At 43.9% G+C, this 20,309-nt stretch overlaps 1 protein-coding gene across 1 annotated transcript in view; it reads right to left on the bottom strand.

The window, feature by feature from the left end:
- LOC148542658 (uncharacterized) overlaps window positions 1–20,309 on the bottom strand; it is a 282,206-nt gene that overhangs the window by 52,948 nt on the left and 208,949 nt on the right. Inside the window, exons 6-7 of the mRNA XM_088467431.1 lie at window positions 15,899–16,090; window positions 4,724–4,852 (exon numbers count right to left, since the gene is read on the bottom strand). Of these exons, the coding sequence (XP_088323557.1) occupies window positions 4,724–4,852; window positions 15,899–16,090 (321 nt within the window). The remainder of the gene's footprint in view (window positions 1–4,723; window positions 4,853–15,898; window positions 16,091–20,309) is intronic.

The raw sequence follows: 20,309 nt of genomic DNA on the forward strand, positions 1-20,309 counted from the left end.
GCCTGCCGTCCGGAACTACAGCGCCACCGGACTTGGTAAGTGACAGCCGGTGTCCGGCATGCTGTGACACCGTGGCTGCTGTATGTGTATGGTGGTCTGGCATCACAAGAATGTGCAGCAGATGGATGTATTATTTTTGTTAGGGATGTGCGCCGAACCCTGTGTTTCGGTTTTTGTATCTGTATCTACTTGTGTTTTGGATCTGTATATTTTCTAAAAAAATCATAAAACAGCTAAAATCACATAATTTGGGCCTGTTTTTGTTCCTACAGTATTATTAACCTCAATAGCATTTATTTACAGTCAATTTTGACCACCTCACAGCTCACGAGTATGGTTCAATTCATAGATAGACAGTGATTAGGTAGACAAGGGAAGATAGACAGGCAATAGATAGACATGGACTGAAGGTCGACAGGGTCTGAAGGTTGACACACTAAAGGTTGACTGGTAACAAGGTCGACAGGTACTAAAGGTCGACGGGCAATAGGTCAACAGGATCAGAAGGTCGACACACTAAAGGTCAAGTGGTAACAAGGTCGACACTCATATAGTCAAATGGTCGACCAATTTTTTTTTTTTTTATGGTTAGTGTCAGGGTTAGACACTGACTCCGACGGGTCGACTAGTAACAAGGTTGACAGGTATGAAGGTCGACAGGCAGTAGGTCAACACTTATATAGTCAAATGGATGACACTTTTTTTTTAGGGTCAGTGTCAGGGTTAGGCACTTATCCCGACGGTTAGGGTTAGGTACTTACCCCGACGGTTAGGGTTAGGCACTTTGGGTTAGGCACTAAGAGGAGGGTTAGGAATAAAGATTAGGGCAAAAAAACAAACAAAAACATCTGTCGACCATTTTCATGGCGACTATATTAGTGTAGACATGTGATGTTCATTTGCATGTTGACTACATGAGTGTCGACCTATGTTGGACATTTGCATGATGACTATAGGAGTGTAGACCATTTGCATGTCGACCACATGTCGACATGTGTCGACCATTTGAATGACAACCATGTGTTGACATGTGCTGTCCATTCGCATGTCGACACCGTGTCTACGTGTATTGGCCATTTTCATGCCGGCCATGTGTCGACATGTGTCGACCATTTGCATGTCGACTATATGAGTGTCAACCATTTACATGTCAATTATATGTGTCGACCTAATGACCATGTCAACCTTCTGCCTGTCTACCTTCATACCTGTCAACCTTCAGTCCCTGTCAACCTATTGCCTGTCTACCATCAGTCCCTGTCGACCTTGTTACCAGTCGACCTTTAGTGTGTCGACCTTCAGACCCTGTCGACCTTCAGTCCCTGTCGACCTATTGCCTGTCTATCTTCCTTTGTCTACCTAAACACTGTCTATCTAGACAATGTAGACCTAAAGACCGGATACCACAGCTCACAGTATTGATTTCATCTAGTTTAGGCCAAAAGTTTGCATCCAGCTAGCTGGCTGGCTAAGCTAAGCAACAGTAGTGGGTGGCACTAACATGTGGCAGTTCAGCTTCCAACATGGCACAGAGAGGCATTGCAGTGGTAGACAGGATGGCAGTTTAATAAACTATATGACCCCTAGGAAGTTTTAAAACCAAGAATGTTTTCCTTAACTAGATCAGAGGCCCGATGGGGTTGGATATGTTTATGGACTGAAGACAGGGAAAGGACCAGAGGATTAATTTGATTTTATTTATTTTAATGTTTTGATTTTTAAAAATATTATGAGGGAAGATCTAGGATCATGCTCCTCAGTTCCTAAAAGATATCTTTGATCTAGAGGAGTTTTTTACATTTTTATACACCTAATAGAAGTGAGGTGGCCTTGCTTGTGGAGGTGCTGCTAAAACATACTGTAAACAGAGATTTACTTGGTCCCATTATCCCTAACAACCTCCCTGAGTACAAAGACTTGCTTAGGATAATGGGACCAAGACTTTTTTTTTCTTTTTTGTGGATTGATAATATTAATTTTATTTAACTTTTATTTTTTTACACTGGGGAAGAGCACTCCTGAACGAGGCAGCAGCCCCTTGATGAACAACACAGACAGCACCCCTTCTTTTTGGACAACAAAGCACCCCTGCTGAGTGCAGACAGACCACCTGCAGTGCAGAGTCACAAATACGTGGACGATAAACTGCGGTCTGGCCGGCAGTGTCACCAAACAATAATAGCGCAGCTAAGTTGCTAACGAACACACACACAAGAATATATATATATATTTTTTGTTTTTTTTTATGGATTGATAATTTTATTTGGAATATATTGTTTTGATCCTGCACTCAAATATGTTTGTGGTCAGGAGCTGCTCTGGTACTGGAGGTGTCCTAATTCCTCCTAGTGGTAGTATTGTATAGATTAGTGTACCTGAGCGCTACACCTAGGAATGTCCTATATAGTATTTAATTGTTGCTTGTGTGCCAATAACAAATTACTATAATATCCTTACTGAGTAAATGAGTAGAATGGGGTATGTGTATATTAATCAGATGAAGAGACACATATAGGTATATGAAAGAAAAAAAAGGGGTGCCCAAGATGTATCTTCTGGGGAGCGGAGTACGGCAAGTAAAGACTGCCTGGGATTGCTCTAAATACAGGATGTCCTGGAACCGGGCGTGAGTGCCGTCAATGTACCTTGTGACAGGCGCTTACCTGCAGTCCACTCCAGGGAGGACAGTCCCTGTCTGGGGAGGGGATGTGTCAGCATAGACTCCCACCAGAGACGATTGCCATGCACCCTCTCTTACCAAGAGACTTACCTTCCTTGCTCTCGTCAGTGTCGCCGCTCCTTTCCCCCTAGCCGGCTGTTCTCTCTTTTGGCATGTCTGTTCCTCCTCGTTGCTTCTCAAGTGGTGATGTACTTCCGGGCTGTGCTGTGTCGTAGGTGTTTGGTGCTAATCCGGATAGTGGATTGGCACACAAGCAACAATAATTACTATATAGGACATTGATAGGTGTAGCGCTCAGGTACACTAATCTGATAATCTTATTTCACTTTAATTTTTTTTTACACTGGGAATTAGCACCCCTGAACAAGGCAGCAGCCCCTTGATGAACAACACAGACAGCACCCCTTCTTTATGGACAACAAAGCACCTCTGCCAAGTGTGGACAGGCAACATGCAGTGCAGAGTCACAAATATGTAGACGATAAACTGCAGTCTGGCCAGCAGTGTCACCAAACATTAATAGCGCAGCTAAGTTGCTAATGCACACACACAAAAGAAAGAAAAAAAAAGCACTTTGCACTGGCGAAGATCACCTCTAATTGACAGAGTACCCCCCCTGGACAACACAGCACCCCTTTATGGACTTCAGCCCTAGCCCATTGATGGACAGGACAACAACACAGCAGCAGCCCTTATGCATAACACAGCAGCAGCCCCTTGATTGACAGGACAAGTGACACAGCAGCTGCAGCCCCCCTTTATATACTGCAGTCCCAGCCCCTTTATGAACAACACAGCAGCAGCCTTCAGTCCCAGACCCCGACAGGACAAGTTGGACAACACACTGACACAGACAGTAACAGCAACACATTTGTTCAGTTCACCATCCACACCCAGAGTGAAAACCTGTGAGAATCTGACAGTGGGAGGATGACGTTTTGCTTCGTTTTGAGATCCGAGTCAGATGGGAAAACCCGAGCCAGTCTTGGACCCGACTCGGAATTGCAATGTTCAGGTGGGTCCAGTTCTAGGAGAACCAGACCCACTCATCTCTAATATTTGTCTCTACCTTACTTTATCTCTAGTCCTCTTTATTCAAATTTGTTACACAAAATAATTTGACACAATTATTTGTTGCCAAACACAAGTCTCCATGTAGTTTTTTTTAGTTAAAACTGTTATTTGTTATTATGCTAAGACAGATTTTCCCAAACGCAGTCCTTAATTTGATTTAACCACCTGTGTTCAACCATGGATATCTCCAAAACCTGAACTCTTGGGGAGCTTTGAGGACCGCGTTTGGGAACCTCTGTGCTAAGATATTATTATGAGCGGTAAATCCTCAGCCCAAAGTCAGCTTATTTCTGGGGCATACTGTACTAACTGTGTCATAGGCAAAGGAGAGGAGCATCTGGCCTCCCTACAGTAGGAGGGATCAGAAGTTCCTACTCCAGCTGGGTCTCTATCACCTATAGACAGACTGAAAGCTAATGGTAATAGGCTCTAAAAAGCTAAAATCTTTTCATAGCTCATTGAATAGCCCCATCTTGCCATTCCATACAGAACTATGGGGACAGTGGTACTTTAGTAAAAGCTGCAGTACTTAAGTAAACTCCAGAGATATCAATGTATTCTCCTGTATTTTACAGTATATAGCAGTAAAGACTTAAATTTGCCATAATCCTGTAAAAACATACATTTATGGTTTAATAAATAGGGCCAAGGTTTTGTTTGCACATGTACAGAACAGGCCATGCGTGATCGCTCAATCCCCCTTTAGCCACAGTGCATTTGGGAGGTGGACACAAGTACCATACAAAATGGGGGCGGTTCTTCTAGTCTAGCTTCATCGGGCAGGCTGTGTAAGTTTCAGCTTATGCAGCCTGGCCACAGCAGCATGCGGTCACATCACAGATACATACAGAAGGTGACTATTTCCTCCAGAAACCTCCTGCCGCTTCCCTGCGGCTGTGCAATACCATCCATCTCTAAATCAGACACATTGATACGCCAAGCAAAGAAATATTTTTACAATTTAGTTACCTGCACTGCAAGTAGTAATGTAGTCTGAACAACAGTCATGGCTTGAAAGGCAGTATTCATCACAGAAACATCCTCTATAACAGAAATCATCGCGGCCTGGGCAACAGAGTTTAGAGCCTGTGGAACATCCTGTATGGAAATGAAGTAAAAATATAATTTATATGTTTGTGATATTGACAGTAGATTATTACTAGTTTTATATTTTTGAACATTTCTCTCAATTGGAGTTTTCAAATAAGGGCTGTTATGTGTAACAGTTTTCATGGGGATGGACTGATCTATAATGAATGAAATATTAAGTTACCTAGTGGTTGTTTTTCTCCCCACTCTGCATTAATAACTTGTCATTCGCTAACATCTTTAAATACAGAGGCACAAATGGCAAATAAAAGAGATCACACTCTATGTGATGACTGGAGGGCCCCTCAACCTGTTACTAGGCCTGCAGCTTGGCTCATCTCAGGGTAGTGACCCAGACATTGTCAGGGGCACCGAGAGGGGGGGGGGGGTACAAATTACCCAGGCCCGGGCTTCCTGAGGGACCCGGCGGGGGCCCAGGTCCGGCAACGCCCCCCCACCCTTCTCTCTACAACACAGCAGCCCAGCTGAGCTGCAGTGGGAGACTGCTCGTGGCTGCTGAGCAGCAGCCATAGCAGTCTCCTTTGCCTGTGGGGGGAGAGAGATCACACTGATCGCGCCCCCCTGGCTTTGTGCCGGGCTAAGGGGCTTAAGCGCCCCCCTCCCCGGCACTGCAAAAGTGCTTTTTTTTTTTTGTCAGGGGGGCGTGGTCAAGCCTCTGCACCTGGGCCTGCCAGGGCTATCTACGGCCCTAGACATTGTACTGTACTTTTTACAACCTATTCCTCTGATTTTTAGTATTAAAGTACAGGGAGAAGTAGCTGCATGAACAGTGAATGTAATGACTGCTTGTTATAACTGTGGGGTATTGTGTTTGCAATGTAATAACTTATGTAATGATGTTGCAATCAGGGTTGTCTTAACAGCAGTGTGGGCCCTGGGCAAAGCAATGCACTGGGGCCCCTACCCACCCATTCACGGGAAAAAAATTAAATTGTCAATAAAATTAAACCCTCCTGCATGCCCATCAGACCTCCCACACATGCAGAGACTCTGCCTGACTGGTCTGACGCCAGTGGATGAAGTGAAACTGGGACTGAGGTGAGTACTCATCACCGGGGGAAGATGGGGTGGGAGAGGTTAGATCAGAATACAATGCACTGGCGGCCTGCTTATAAAAATATCACAAATTTACCAACTGGCCTCAGCTGCAGGGGGGCGGGTTGGCAGGCTCCTACAAGCTTCGGGCCCTTGGGCAACTGCCCAAAAAGCCCAATGGAAGAGATGGCCCTGGTTGCAATGTTGGTTACTAGGTACTGCCTTGGGTTCTATTTGGAGGAGAGTTGTTACTTCCTTGTACCTTCCCCCACCATTGGAATGCCAAGCCTTTCAACACACAAGGGCCACCAGGAACTAACAACTCAGACATGATGATGCTACTACAGCAGGTGGCCCAGGTCCTCTCCTATTCTGTCCAGGACACATTACCATCCTGCAGTTCAAAATACACTCGAATGATCCACTGGACTGGATAAAAAGGATCTGCACCAGAAACTCTGTTTTTTATTCTGTGTCACCAAGGTTGGAGCTGGCCTATTACTCTGCGGATCTTGCCAGACTCATAGGCAGCATTACCTTCCAGCCAGCAAGTCGCAAGCCCAATGGTCAGGATCCGAATAAAGGCTGTACATGAGGCATCGTTCAGTAGCATCACTCTCGGTGGGATCCTGATCAGTGGCCTCCTTTACAGCAGTACTTTCCCTGGTCAAGGCAACTAAGTGTGACACTGTAACTGATCACAATTTCTGTTCTGAAGGGATCACTGATAGGGGATGGAGGCCTCTCAGAGTGTGGATTTAAATAACTCCTTGTTTTTCTCCCACTAACTTCCAATTGAATGCAAATTCAATACCTCAGCAATACTAACATTTAAGTATTCACTCCACAGATTACAAAATATGCTGGTGTACACTCACAACCTGGGGGTTTATCAGTCACCCACAGCTATGCGAGCGGTGAGGAGACCGTTCTGCCCGGCCCCGATTCAGAGCGAGCGCTCTGTCGGAGCGTCCGGCTCTAAATCAGGGCCACTGTTTGGACTAAACTCCATTATCCACTGATGCCTATCATTAAGCTCCTTGGTTGTTGGTTCAATACCAATAGGACATATCAACATAATTGAGGGTGTCTGAGGGAATTTTTATTAAATATTTTGTTTTCTTTGTAGTTTTTAAATAAATGTACTGTGTCTGTGACAATTTTAGCAATGATCGGAGTACTGCCTATGGACACTCTCAATAGAAATGATTGGGAGGCCTGCGTCAATTGACAATACAATGTATGATAATTTACGATTAAGCTTTTTTTGGGGGGATGTGTCTTTTTTATATTATTATTATTTACTTTTAAATATTTATTGTCTTACATACACTGTAGTAAAGCTGCTAAATACCTGTACCTGTGCAATTAATTCCACAATGATCTGTGACATTGGAGTCTATGTACTAAGGGCCTGATTCAGACCCGCTCACGAGCGCATAGCGCTCGCAAGCGTGTCGATGGTGGCCTAGTGTGCACGCACGGCGTGCGCAAGCCCTGTACCGAGTGAGAACTTCACTCGCTCTGGGGCTCACTACAAGACGGGGTGGCTGTTGATATTGATCGACAGCTTGCCCCATTTTGTAGGCGGGAAGGGGGGGGGGTGGCTGCACTAACGAAGGCGTTTCCGAAGGAACACCTGCCATTTGTGGGCGGCCCTACTGACATCACTCATGATGTCAGTAGTGGACTTCCTGCTCTATTAGAGCAGGAAATCCACTTGGGCTTGCGAGACCTGAGACCCTACCACAGGGTCTCCTCGCAAGCCCGATGGTCGTGATAATCGCGACCATCGCCAGGCCACCCGCTAAAGCTGTGGGTGGTCACCCACAGCTTAGCGAGCGGCCTCGAGGCCAGAATAAAAAAAAACCCACCTCGCCCTTATTCAGAGGGAGCACTCGCAAATAGTGAGTGCCTCTGAATCATGCCCTAAGACCTGGACAGAGATGAAGTACCAACCAATTACCTCCTAACTGTCATTTTTCAAACATAGCCTGTAAAGTGACAGTTAAGAACTGATTGGTTGGTACTTCATCTCAGTCAACTTTATCTCTATCCAACACTTAGCACATAGATCCCATTGTCTCTAAGTGGTGTGCATCAACTTCTATATTATAAAGCAGGCCTAGCAAATGCAGTACTGTACTAAAACATAAATAGGTTCAGCGGTGTATCTATAATGCATACAGTGTGTGCGGGGCATACGGCCCCCGGGTCCAGGGGGGCCCTGCACCGCACACACTGCACCCATATTTTTTTAAACTTACCTGTCCGTGGTTCCACATTGGGTGTCAGAGCTGCTCAGAACCCCGAAAAAATGGCCGCCTGCTCTGCGAATGTGCAGTAGACTCCGGGCACACTCTAGTGCCCGGAGTCTACTAATGCTCTGCTGGCTGGCCAGCTGCGTCAGACGGCTGCCAACCACCAGGAGAGAGAGGAGGGAGCCCCGGATTGGGGAATGCACACAGGCACCCTCCTCTCTTAAGACGCCCCTGAATAGGCTCCTCACTACTTAGTCTCGACCAAGACGCAAATGTGCAGTGTGCAACAATTTTTGAGTGAAGGTTGAACACACTACAGTCATGCTCCAGAAAAATGAACTTGGGACCTGTGACAATTTACTGCAACAATTTCTGAATTTTGGATTCAGCAAGGATCGCAATTGCAATGCTGCACGCAATCAGCTTTGCAATTACATCCTTGATATTATGCAAATGCAGCAGGAGGTGGTCGATGGTCGCAATGGTGGATGGCACTGGACCGCCAGCCAGTAAGCCTCAGCTTAATCAGGGTGGCCGGTTTGCGAGCCCAGGACACTCCGTAGGTCAAATATGGGTAAATAAGGGTGTGTGGGAGAGTGTTTATTCAATACTAATTTTTTTCTCTACAGCCTGTGTGTGTATGTGTGTCCTTTCATTTGTTTAATAGTTTTTGAAGGTGGACTACAGGTGCCAGCAGGCCCTTGATGCACAGGCATGCTGGCACTTGTGGTAGGTTTTTCTGGGACCAGTAATTTTCCTGTAAAAAACAATATTACTATTATAAAAATAACAACGGCCACCACTCTCTTGGAAGAATCAGCCCTGGTGCCAACTGGCTAGGGCTGGTGGAATGATGGTAAGCCTCCCCACATTGCAGTTTTTCCCTCTATGGTTCCACTAGCCCTGGATGAGCTTAGACAAGGGACCCTTTATTAATTATTATTAAAATTATTATTAATAATAATATTAAGAATGTCCAATCCATTTTCAGTATACTTCTGCATCCGTGCATCTGAAATCACTACGATTCTGTATCTGACATCACTACTGTGACTCTGCATCTGACATCACTACTGTGACTCTGCATCTGACATCACTACTATGACTCTGCATCTGACATCACTACTGTGACTCTGCATCTGACATCACTACTGTGACTCTGCATCTGACATCACTACTGTGACTCTGCATCTGACATCACTACTGTGACTCTGCATCTGACATCACTACTGTGACTCTGCATCTGACATCACTACTGCGACTCTGCATCTGACATCACTACTGCGACTCTGTATTTGACATCACTACTGCGACTCTGTATTTGACATCACTACTGCCACTCTGTATCTGCCATCACTACTGCCACTCTGAATCTGACATCACAGCTGCCACTCTGTATCTGACATCACAGCTGCCACTCTGTATCTGACATCACAGCTGCCACTCTGTATCTGACATCACAGCTGTGACTCTGTATCTGACATCGCCACTGCGACTCTGTATCTGACATCACCACTGTGACTCTGCATCTGACATCACCACTGTGACTCTGCATCTGACATCACCACTGCCGCTCTATCTGACATCACCACTGCCACTCTGTATCGGACATCACTACTGCCACTCTCTATCTGACATCACTGATGCCACTCTCTATCTGACATCACTGATGCCACTCTCTATCTGACATCACTGATGCCACTCTCTATCTGACATCACTGATGCCACTCTGTATCTGACAGATATACTAACAGAGGAAGCCGCTGACTGTTAGGCGGAGAAACGCGTTTTATCTTCCAGAGACGCAAGCAGTATGGATGCATATGTACTGAATACCACTCTGAAGGGTACCCACAGAGATCAGTGACTATTACCGAGGTCAACAGCAGCGGGCTAATTGCCCGGAGGATTCCCACGGAGATCGGACATGGCCACCTGAATATTTCACAGGTGTAACAGCACAATCAATGAAGGTGTGCAGCCGCAGCAAGCTTAATGCTTGAAAGATCTCCAGATAAGGCGGACATACAATCCCGGTAAAAGGATTCTATTATATATTTTTTTATCTCTCCATTTATTACATGCAGAATCCTTTCTTTTTTTATTTAAATACATTACATGGCCATGTTGGATATAAAATCTAATACAATTGAGAGGAATTTATTGACTGTAAACATAGCCTAAAGGCTCATGAAGGAGACTGTGAACTAATTGTACCTTTAATAGCAGGGTATAAAACTGCTTAAGGGAACAAACAAATTGTTTTAAAATATATATATTTGCTTTTTTCTTTTTAAACTCAGGATTATGGGCCTGATTCAGAGCCGCTCGTAAGCGGCCGCTCGTTCGTTCCGAGCGATGTTCGCACATCTGCACATGTGTACGGATTGTAATAAGCATGCGCGAACCAGTCAGTGTGGCCGAAAATCATGTGTTCGCTAAATAGAGAATGCCTGCTATTTTGAGTGACAGGAGGAGGTGTATGTGGGTGGTAACAGGGGAAGATGCTTGAAAACGGGGAGTGGAGATCCGAACGCAGGCGTGCTTAAAGGTCAAAACGGGCATTTTATGGGTGTGCATAATTAATACAGCAGCGTCATTGACCACGTCACTGGGTTATTTTATAGTCAGAACTGCTCGCAAGATTGTGGTAGGAAAAAACCAACCACAAGAATAGCGAGCAGTTCATACGCTGGTCGATGTACTCGATTAATCTAATAAATAGCGGACATGACGTAGGATGCGAGCGGCCAGGGGGCGTAGTTATCCAAAAAACGACCGCAAGTTTGTTCGTTCGTTCAGACATAGAGGCGTGAACAGACCGCAAAGAGCGAACGGTTCATTTGAATAGCCACCCCTTTTTTCTGAACGAACAACCGCAAATAGCGTCCGGCTCTGAATGAGGTCCATTATCTGAATTGTGACTGCTGATGGTCTGAAACAATAAACATGTTTCTTTTTGCAACTAAGGACTATGGCCCTCATTCAGAGCCGTACGCTCTGAGCAGAGCGCACACTCTGAATGAGGGCCGGGCTCCATGAAAATGGAGCGTCCTCCTGGACGCTCGTATAGCTGTGGGTCACCACCCACAGGCTATACGAGCGTGCATTTTGATGGCCGCGATGGTCGTGACCATCGCGACCATCGAAATTGCGAGCCGGAGCCTGCGGTTGAGGTTTTCAACCGCAAGCTCCGGAGTGATTTTGGCTCTATCAGAGCCAAAATCACTCCCACTGACATCACTAGTGATGTCAGTGGGCCGGCTTTTGACGGGAGGCGTTCCCGTGGGAACGCCCCCGTCTGGGAGGCACGCCCCCGGCACGCCTACCAAAGGGGGCGTGCTGTCAGTCAACATTGACAGCACGCCCCCTTTGATCGGACACAACGAGCGAAGGACTTTCCTTCGCTCGTCGTGTCTGGCGCATGCGCACGACGGAGCTCCCTCCGTCGTGCGCATGCTCAGTCCATAACATCGACCCACTTGCGAGCGGACAGCCGCTCGCGAGTGGGTCTGAATCAGGCCCTATGTTTTAAGTAAGACTGCTGACAGTCTGAAACAACATACTGCTCATAAACACACTTTGGCAGTAAAAGGTCTTGTATCAATATGTATCTAAGTATATTATTGTTACAAATGTGTTTGAATTGAGACTACTGACAGTCTGAGGTGTATCAATTTGGATTTGAGTACATATTGATACTAGTGTATCTGTATAATTATACAAACATGTAAACCAAAAGAAAAAAAGGAAAAGGACTCCTTGTGGGGCACACGATAGGTACAGAGATGTGGCTAGTATAGCCTATTAAAAATTAACTTTTAATTAATATATTAAAAAAGAGAGCAATTATTAAGAAAATAGACAAACTGGTATACATACAACATGAAACACATAAATCACTGGAGACTGTTGTCTCTCAGTACACAAATCTATGAAGACATATTTATCCTGGGGATTAAAGAGCCGGGCGAGATAATTGAAATAATCAATTTAGATGTGTAATGTGCTGAACCAGCAATCTGATATATCGCCAGTTAATCACAGACTAGACATATAGTATGATAAATATTGTTCATCTATATCTCATATATTACTATAGTACTACTGCCTGCATACACTCTAGTAAGTAGCTATATACATATGGGTACACAACAATCCAATATTGCTGTTCATGTGTCCCAAATAACAGTTTGCAAACAACCAGCCATAAAATTAGTAAATGGTTAATATAACACATAGATTGGCATGATGTCTGATGACACAATAACTGTTTGCATATCACCTATTGCTGAACAAGAAAAAAGTGTGCAACACAATAGTCTCTCTGGAATATAGTTGCATATTCTGCAGTCAGATGTATAAAAAGTAGCTGATAGGAATTTTGGCCGTCTGCCCTGATGCGCTAGGCAGTGCAGGGGGTGTGCGCCACTTACCTGATCAGCGATCAGTCCAGCTGTACAGTCTGTGGTGATATCAATGGGACGAGTGCATGCCACTATGTCTGGAGTAGAACCCGGTGTCACGTGTGTGCATCACGTGACCCGGAAGTAGGATGCGCGTTTTGCCATTGTCAGGCTTGTTCACAGTCTCCACCCTAGATTCTCAAATGTAATGCACCATACTAATAATTATGGCTATCCAATCACATTGCCCCTACATTGACTGACTGATTATAGAGCCAATACCTGTAAAAGATCTGTGGTCTAATAGTATGAAGTCAGAATTCAACAGACATGTATATTAGCGAATAAGAAGGCTCAAAAAACGGCAATGTATAAAATAGATGTAAGATTTGATAACCAAATAATATACTTCTGAAAATGAAAGATGCTTTAGAGAAAAGAGTGATTGAAAGTATACAAAAAAATTGTGCTTAAGCATAATTGCAGATAATAAAAAATATATCAGTGTTGTATATAACGTTCAATACCTATTAGTTTAACCCTATTTTGAGAAAAACGCCCCCTGGCCGCTCGCATCATACGTCATCTCCGGTATTTATTAGATCAATCGAGTACAAATCGAAAGGCGTATGAACTGCTCGCTATTCTTGTGTTTGGATTTTCCTACCGCAATCATGCGAGCAGTTCTGGCTAAAAGACAACCAAGTGACGTGGTGGATGACGCTGCTTTGTTAATTATGCACTCCCATTAAACGCCCGTTTTGACCGTTTGGCACGCCTGCGTTCGGATTTCCACTCCCCGTTTTCAAGCACCTTCCCATGTTACCACGCACAAACGCCTCATGCTGTCACTCAAATTAGCAGCCATTCGCTCTTTGCGAGCACATGAATTTCGACCGCACTGACTGGTTCGCGCATGCGTATTACGAACCATACGCATGCGCAGTTGTGCGAACATCGCTCGGAACGAACGAGCGGCTGCTTACGAGCTGCTCTGAATCAGGCGCTATATGCCTAGTCTGTGATTAACTGGCGATATATCAGATTGCTGGTTCAGCACATTACACATCTAAATTGATTATTTCAATTATCTCGCCCGGCTCTTTAATCCCCAGGATAAATATGTCTTCATAGATTTGTATACTGAGAGACAACAGTCTCCAGTGATTTATGTGTTTCATGTTGTATGTATACCAGTTTGTCTATTTTCTTAATAATAGCTCTCTTTTTTAATACATTAATTAAAAGTTAATTTTTAATAGGCTATACTAGCCACATCTCTGTACCTATCGTGTGCCCCCACAAGGAGTCCTTTTCCTTTTTTTCTTTTGGTTTACATGCTGTATTTTGACTCTGGGGAGCACCAGGGACTAACCAACATATAGATCTTCTGGACTGAGGTCTTATGATTATCTGTTGGGAACATAGATACTGATTGAGAACTTATATATTTAGTCCTTTGAATAGGTCATTTCTGAAGTTATATCATTGTTAATATTATAGTAGCATTTTTTCAGTGCGGTTTCCTTTCTCTGTTTTTTGGTGTAATTATACAAACAGTAGAGGTTTTTCTGTTGAAAGAACATTTATGGTTTGTATTTAAACAAATTGAAATGTTATGTGTACATTGTTTGTTTTATGCTAAAGTTTAATTAATTATAATATTTTATTATGTGTTGTGGGCCCATTATCTTGTGATATATTTTTAGATTAATTCATGTATAATATTGTCGGCTTATATCTGTTATATGGATGGAATTAATATTATATTTTTATTGAACCAATAGGGATGTATTAAATATATTATAATTAATTAGCTGATCCAGCGCTTTCTTTATTTTATTTATATTTTCTTGTGTTTGAAAGGGCGGTTTGAGTAGATTGTCTATATAGAGAGCTGCAGTTTCAGTATTATATTGATAATAAGATCAGCGCCAGGTTTAATTATTTGCTTTTTTCTGTATCTGACATCACTGATGCCATTCTGTAACTGAATGCGTACACTGTAAAAAAAATTAAAATGCTCAACTGTGTCCAACATCATCACCATGTTGTCCGAGTCAGAATCCGGCCCTAACAGCTGTCCCAGTAATAGAGCAGGATGGGAGTTCTCTGTTGAAGGACTGTAGAATAGCAGCAGAGGTTTGTTACCACATAGCCCTGACAGCCATGTGTCTGCTTCATTGTTCTATTTATGTCCATTAACTTTGCATTTCTCCAAATTGCTTCCGATCTCTATATATACTGTATATTAGCCAGTTAAGTGATTAAAGTAGATGCAGAAAATGTTTATAATACTGTACATATAGAGTGTTACTGGCCCACAGGGATACAGGTGAAAATCCCACTGGGCCCCACTGCCTGAGGGCCCCACATCCTTTTCTAATGTCAGGTGCTAGATTGTTCACTCGAATCATACATTATTATTCTATTAGAGGGTCAGTTACCTGGAGGAGCAGGAACATGAATGAACATGGGTATATAGTGCTTTTAAATGGTGGGTTGGCGAGAAATTAAAGTTGGTGGATTTTGAAAGGAACTAGCCAAAAAAATAAATTTTGGAGAAAAAGTAAATAGCAAAGTAAAGGGCTGTGAGGGGAAGGGGAATGCAGAGTATGGATGTGAAGCATACATGCCTACTCTACTGGGAATCGCGGGAGGCTCTCGATTTTTCAGGTAACCCCCGCGATCCCGGAAGAGTAGGCATATCTCCCGCATGCCGCCCACTTCCTAGTGAAGTGGGCAGGATGGGGAGATTTTACCTGAAATTTACGGGTCCATGGGGAAGGTGCGGGGCTAAAGGGATGCAAATCACATCATTTTGCCCTGCCTCCTCCTCACGGACCCGTGAATCGCAGGGTTTTTCTGTAAAGGGGGCGGTGCCTCATGCCATCTATCATCTGGCCCCGCCCCCCGAAGAGGAGAGCAGCAGGTCCCCTCCTACTGCTCCCAGAATGCTGCCCATGAATGTAGGTAAGTATGATGTGAAGGTCGTGTAGGGTAGGGGGATTCAGATGAGATGAGAGATTTTAAATAAAAGTGCTTGTAAAAATAAAGAACAGAGCGGTAAAAGCAGAGCATGAATGTAAAATAAAGGAAGTTGGAGTAAGCGGGATCTGCCCCAATGTGCAAGAATATTTTTGGAATAAGCAGATCAGTCTAGAGTGGCAGGGTGGGAGTGTGGACCATCAGAGAGTGAGAGTAACCACATAAGTACCTGAGTCCAGGGTGGATGTTAGAGTGTAGTTATGATGGGAAGCAGCCTTGTTGGGGCAGGAAAGGGTGCACATACTGAATAGAAGCAACTCAAGGGAAAGGGAAAATGGACTCACCAAATGTAACAGTCAAGTGCTGAGTAGTGTTTATTCCAGATGATGTAACAGTAAAAGATGTTGTATATTGCTGTCCTGATGTCATCACATTGTTCACTGTCGATGGTAATTTGGTGCTGAGGACGGCTTGTGTAGTTGTAGCTGATGAAGGATACACTGCAGTCAGGGTGCTAGGTGTCTCAGTTGTATTATCTATTTAAATTTTGGATGATACATATATATATATTTTTTCAAATGTTTTATTTTTAAAATTAGTAGTACATAAGCATAAGAGTAAAAACAGAAAATGAATACAAACATATAGATGAAAAATGCTAATGTCAATAAAAAAGGGACGTGTGAGGAAAGGAAGGGAGGGGAGGGAAGGAAGGTAGGGGAGGGACTTGCCCGGGGCCACAAGAGAAAAAGAAAAGTGTGAAATTTAAGAGAAAGAAGCAACAGAGCTCTAACCAACCATGTAGACATATAGCAAGTGAGGTCTATGAGGGAGAGAAATTAAGCGAGAAGATCCACAATTCTTCCTGGAACAGTATTAGTGGGAGAGGGCTGATTTAGAGTAAACTAAGGACTCCAAGTTTGATCTTTAAATTATCACAACAAAAAATAACGTTATATATACTGCAGCTGAAAATATGAGAGGCAAAGTTCCTTATAAGAGAAAAAACAAGTCTATTTGCAAGACAATCATGTCCAAATAGATAACTCTGAAAATCTGTTGTAAAATGATAATTAAAGGGTTAAGCTGCATACACACACAATGGGTCTCATTCAGACCCGGTCGTTGGATGCAAGCGGTCACTCTGATTGAGGGCGGCCGCTTGCATCTTGAAGTGCGGCCTCCTGGTCGCTAGTTAAGCTGTGGGTTACTACCCACAGCTTAGCGACTGACCATGGTGATGGTCCATCGCGACCATCGGGGCTTGCGACGGGACCCTAAAGTTGGGTCTCGGCACTCGCAAGCCCCAGGGAGCTTCCTGCTCTGATCGAGCAGGAAGCTCCCCACTGACATCATTGCTGATGTCAGTGGGGCCGCCCCCAAACGGCAAGTGTTCCGTCGGGAACGCCTCTGTTTGGCCGGCCACACCCCCGGCCCGCCTTCCAAACGAGGCGAGCTGTCAATCAACAAAGAAAGCTTGCCCCCTTTGGTGCAAGATCCGGAGTGACGGAGCGGCCGTCGCTAGCCGGGTCTCGCGCAGTGGGCAAACATCGACCCAGTAGCGAGCGTTCAGCGCTTGCGACCGGGTCTGAACGAGGCCCAATGATTTTTTGAACGATTATCGTTAAACGATATCGTTTAACGGTAATCGTTTGAAAAAATTGTTCACTTTCTGAGTCGAACGATGAACGATTATCGATCATGCGCGTTCACGTTTGTAGTTTAGTCAGACTTGTCAACTCACGATTTTCTTTAAGGGAACATGCAAAAATCGTTTGCAGTTCAAAAAAATCGTTCATTACACTTAAAAAAACTGACAGATAATCTGACAGAAAATCGTTCATAACAAAATCGTTGTGTGTGTATGCAGCTTAAGAGCTGATATACTAGGACAGACTAGAAGTGGATCTAGTAATCACCTCAGGTGAGCTTACTTACATGAGGCCTCCAGTCTGCTCTCAAAGAAACAAAACCGTGGCCTCAGAAGTGTAATCTGTCATTGCCAACCCACATTTCAGGGTCTGCAATATATTTCACCTGACCAGGCCCTCCAGATATTCTCACATTGGTGTGCAAAGACACAAAAATGCATATATGTACAGTATGCCACAAATATTTACATGAACCCAACCATAAATGAGGTTCCCATGTGTGACATGTACTTTCATTATTGATATGTAATAATCCCTCATTATAATACCAATTGATTCATCATATGTAACTAAATCATACTTGCCTACTTTTGAAAAAGCATTTCAGGGAGATTGTAAGAGCAGCACCTATGAACGCAGCGGTAAAGTGGGCGTGTAAATGAGTCCCAAAGCAGTTAGTAAGATCTACTTATTGATGAAAACACACTGATACTTCTCAGAAAATTCCTGTAACCATAGGTATCATTGGGCCTTATAACCAATGCAGGGAAATTATACTAATGATCCCATTTGATGTATATATCTCTGTTTTTTCTTTTATATAACAATGTCATAATGGGGGTAAGGTGAAATGAGGGAGACAGGGAGATTGCTGCTATTTCAGGGAGTCTCCCTGACAATGAGGGAGAGTTGGCAAGTATGAACTAAATAACATCTCTGCAGCAATCCAATTATGTTGTTATTATTATTATTATTACTACTGTATTATTATTATTATTTCTTAATTTCAGAAAAGTTTTTTTCTTTGAACCCAGAAGTGTGGCATTTTCATAGGAAGGATAAATCAACAGAGAGGGCTGAAATACCTGAGGGCCCCACCCACTTTTCTAATGTCAGGTTCTAGATCGTTCACTAGAATCATACATTATTATTCTATTAGATTGTCAGTTACCTGGTGGAGCAGTAATATGGATGAACATGGGTATACAGTGCTTTAATGTGTTATATATAGACGGGATGTAGTCTGGAACCCGACGGTCTAAATGCCGACCGCCAGCTTCCAGACCGCTTTATCCCGACTAGGGACGTATGACAGGCGTCTAAGCCTAGACGCCTGTCATTTCCCTGATGTCTGGAGACCGGCACACGGCATCCCGATCGAGCGGATGCCGGGGGGCGCCGCAACGGACAGCCAGGGGGGGCGGGTTAGGTTTAGGGCTCCAGGGGGGGACTTAGGGTTAGGCACCCCTCCGGGAGGTTAGGGTTAGGCTAGGGGGAGGGAGGGTAAGGGTTAGGCACCCCCGGGGGGAGGTAAGGGTTAGGCACCCCCCCGGGGGACTTCGGTTTAGGTAGTGGGGAAGGGGGGTTAGGTTTAGGCACTTACAGGGGAGGTTAGGGTTAGGCACCCCTAAGGAGGGTTAGGGTTAGGGGGTTAGGTTAGGTTAGTAAATACTTACCTTTAGGACGATCGGAATTTCCTCCTTTGTCGAGGAGCCGCTGTCGGGAATTGACCCGGCTGGCGGTAATACATATCACACCCATATAGATATGATCACCATCATGTGCTTACTTGTAATACATATATTGCATTATACTGCATTCCCAGGACTATGGTATATTATTTAAGGTCCTTTGATGTTATCAATCTGGTATATTATCATGTATGCACATACAGTCAGGTCCATAAATATTGGGACATTGACAGAATTTTCATATTTTGGCCTCTATTCACCACCATAATGGCTTTGAAATGAAACAAACAAGATGTGATTTAACTGCAGACTTTCAGATTTAATTTGAGGGTAATTATATCCAAATCAGGTGAATAGTGAAGGAATTACAACAGTTTCTATATGTGCCTCCCACTTTTTAAGGGGCCAAAAGTAATGGGACAAACTAAACAATCCTAAATCTAACTTTCACTTTTTAATACTTTGTTGCAAATCCTTTGCAGGCAATTACAGCCTGAAGTCTGGAATGCATAGACATCACCAGACGCTGGGTTTCATCCCTGGTGATGCTCTGCCAGGCCTCTACTACAAATGTCTTCAGTTCCTGCTTGTTCTTGGGGCATTTTCCCTTCAGTTTTGTCTTCATCAAGTGAAATGCATGCTCAATCGGATTCAGGTCAGGGGATTGACTTGGCCATTGCATAACATTCCACTTTTTAGCCTTAAAAAACTCTTTGTTTGCTTTTGCAGTATGCTTCGGGTCATTGTCCATCTGCACTGTGAAGCACCATCCAATGAGTTCTGAAGTATTTGACTGAATATGAGCATATAATTTTGCCCGAAACACTTCAGAATTCATTCTGCTGCTTTTGTCAGCAGTCACATCATCAATAAATACAAGGGAACCAGTTCCATTGGCAGCCATACATGCCCACGCCATGACACTACCACCACCATGCTTCACTGATGAGGTGGTATGTTTTGGATCATGAGCAGTTCCTTTCCTTCTCCATATTCTTCTCTTCCCATCACTCTGGTACAAGTTGATCTTTGTCTCATCTGTCCATAGGATGTTGTTCCAGAACTGTAATGGCTTTTTTAAATGTTGTTTGTCAAACTCTAATCTGGTCTTCCTGTTTTTGTGGCTCACCAATGGTTTGCATCTTGTGGTGAACCCTCTATATTCACTCTTGTTAAGTCTTCTCTTGATTGTTGACTTTGACACATATACGTCTACCTCCTGGAGAGTGTTCTTGATTTGGCCAACTGTTGTGAAGGGGTTTTTCTTCACCAGGGAAATAATTATTTTGTCATCCACCACAGTTGTTTTCAGTGGTCTTCCGGGGCTTTTGGAGTTGCTGAGCTCTCCGGTGCGTTCTCTCTTTTTAAGAATTTTCCAAACAGTTGATTTGGCCACACCTAATGTTTTTGCA

This window comes from Taudactylus pleione, unplaced genomic scaffold (assembly GCF_031769625.1).
Source record: "Taudactylus pleione unplaced genomic scaffold, aTauple2 ptg000010l, whole genome shotgun sequence".
In the NCBI taxonomy this organism is placed as follows: Eukaryota; Metazoa; Chordata; class Amphibia; order Anura; family Myobatrachidae; genus Taudactylus; species Taudactylus pleione.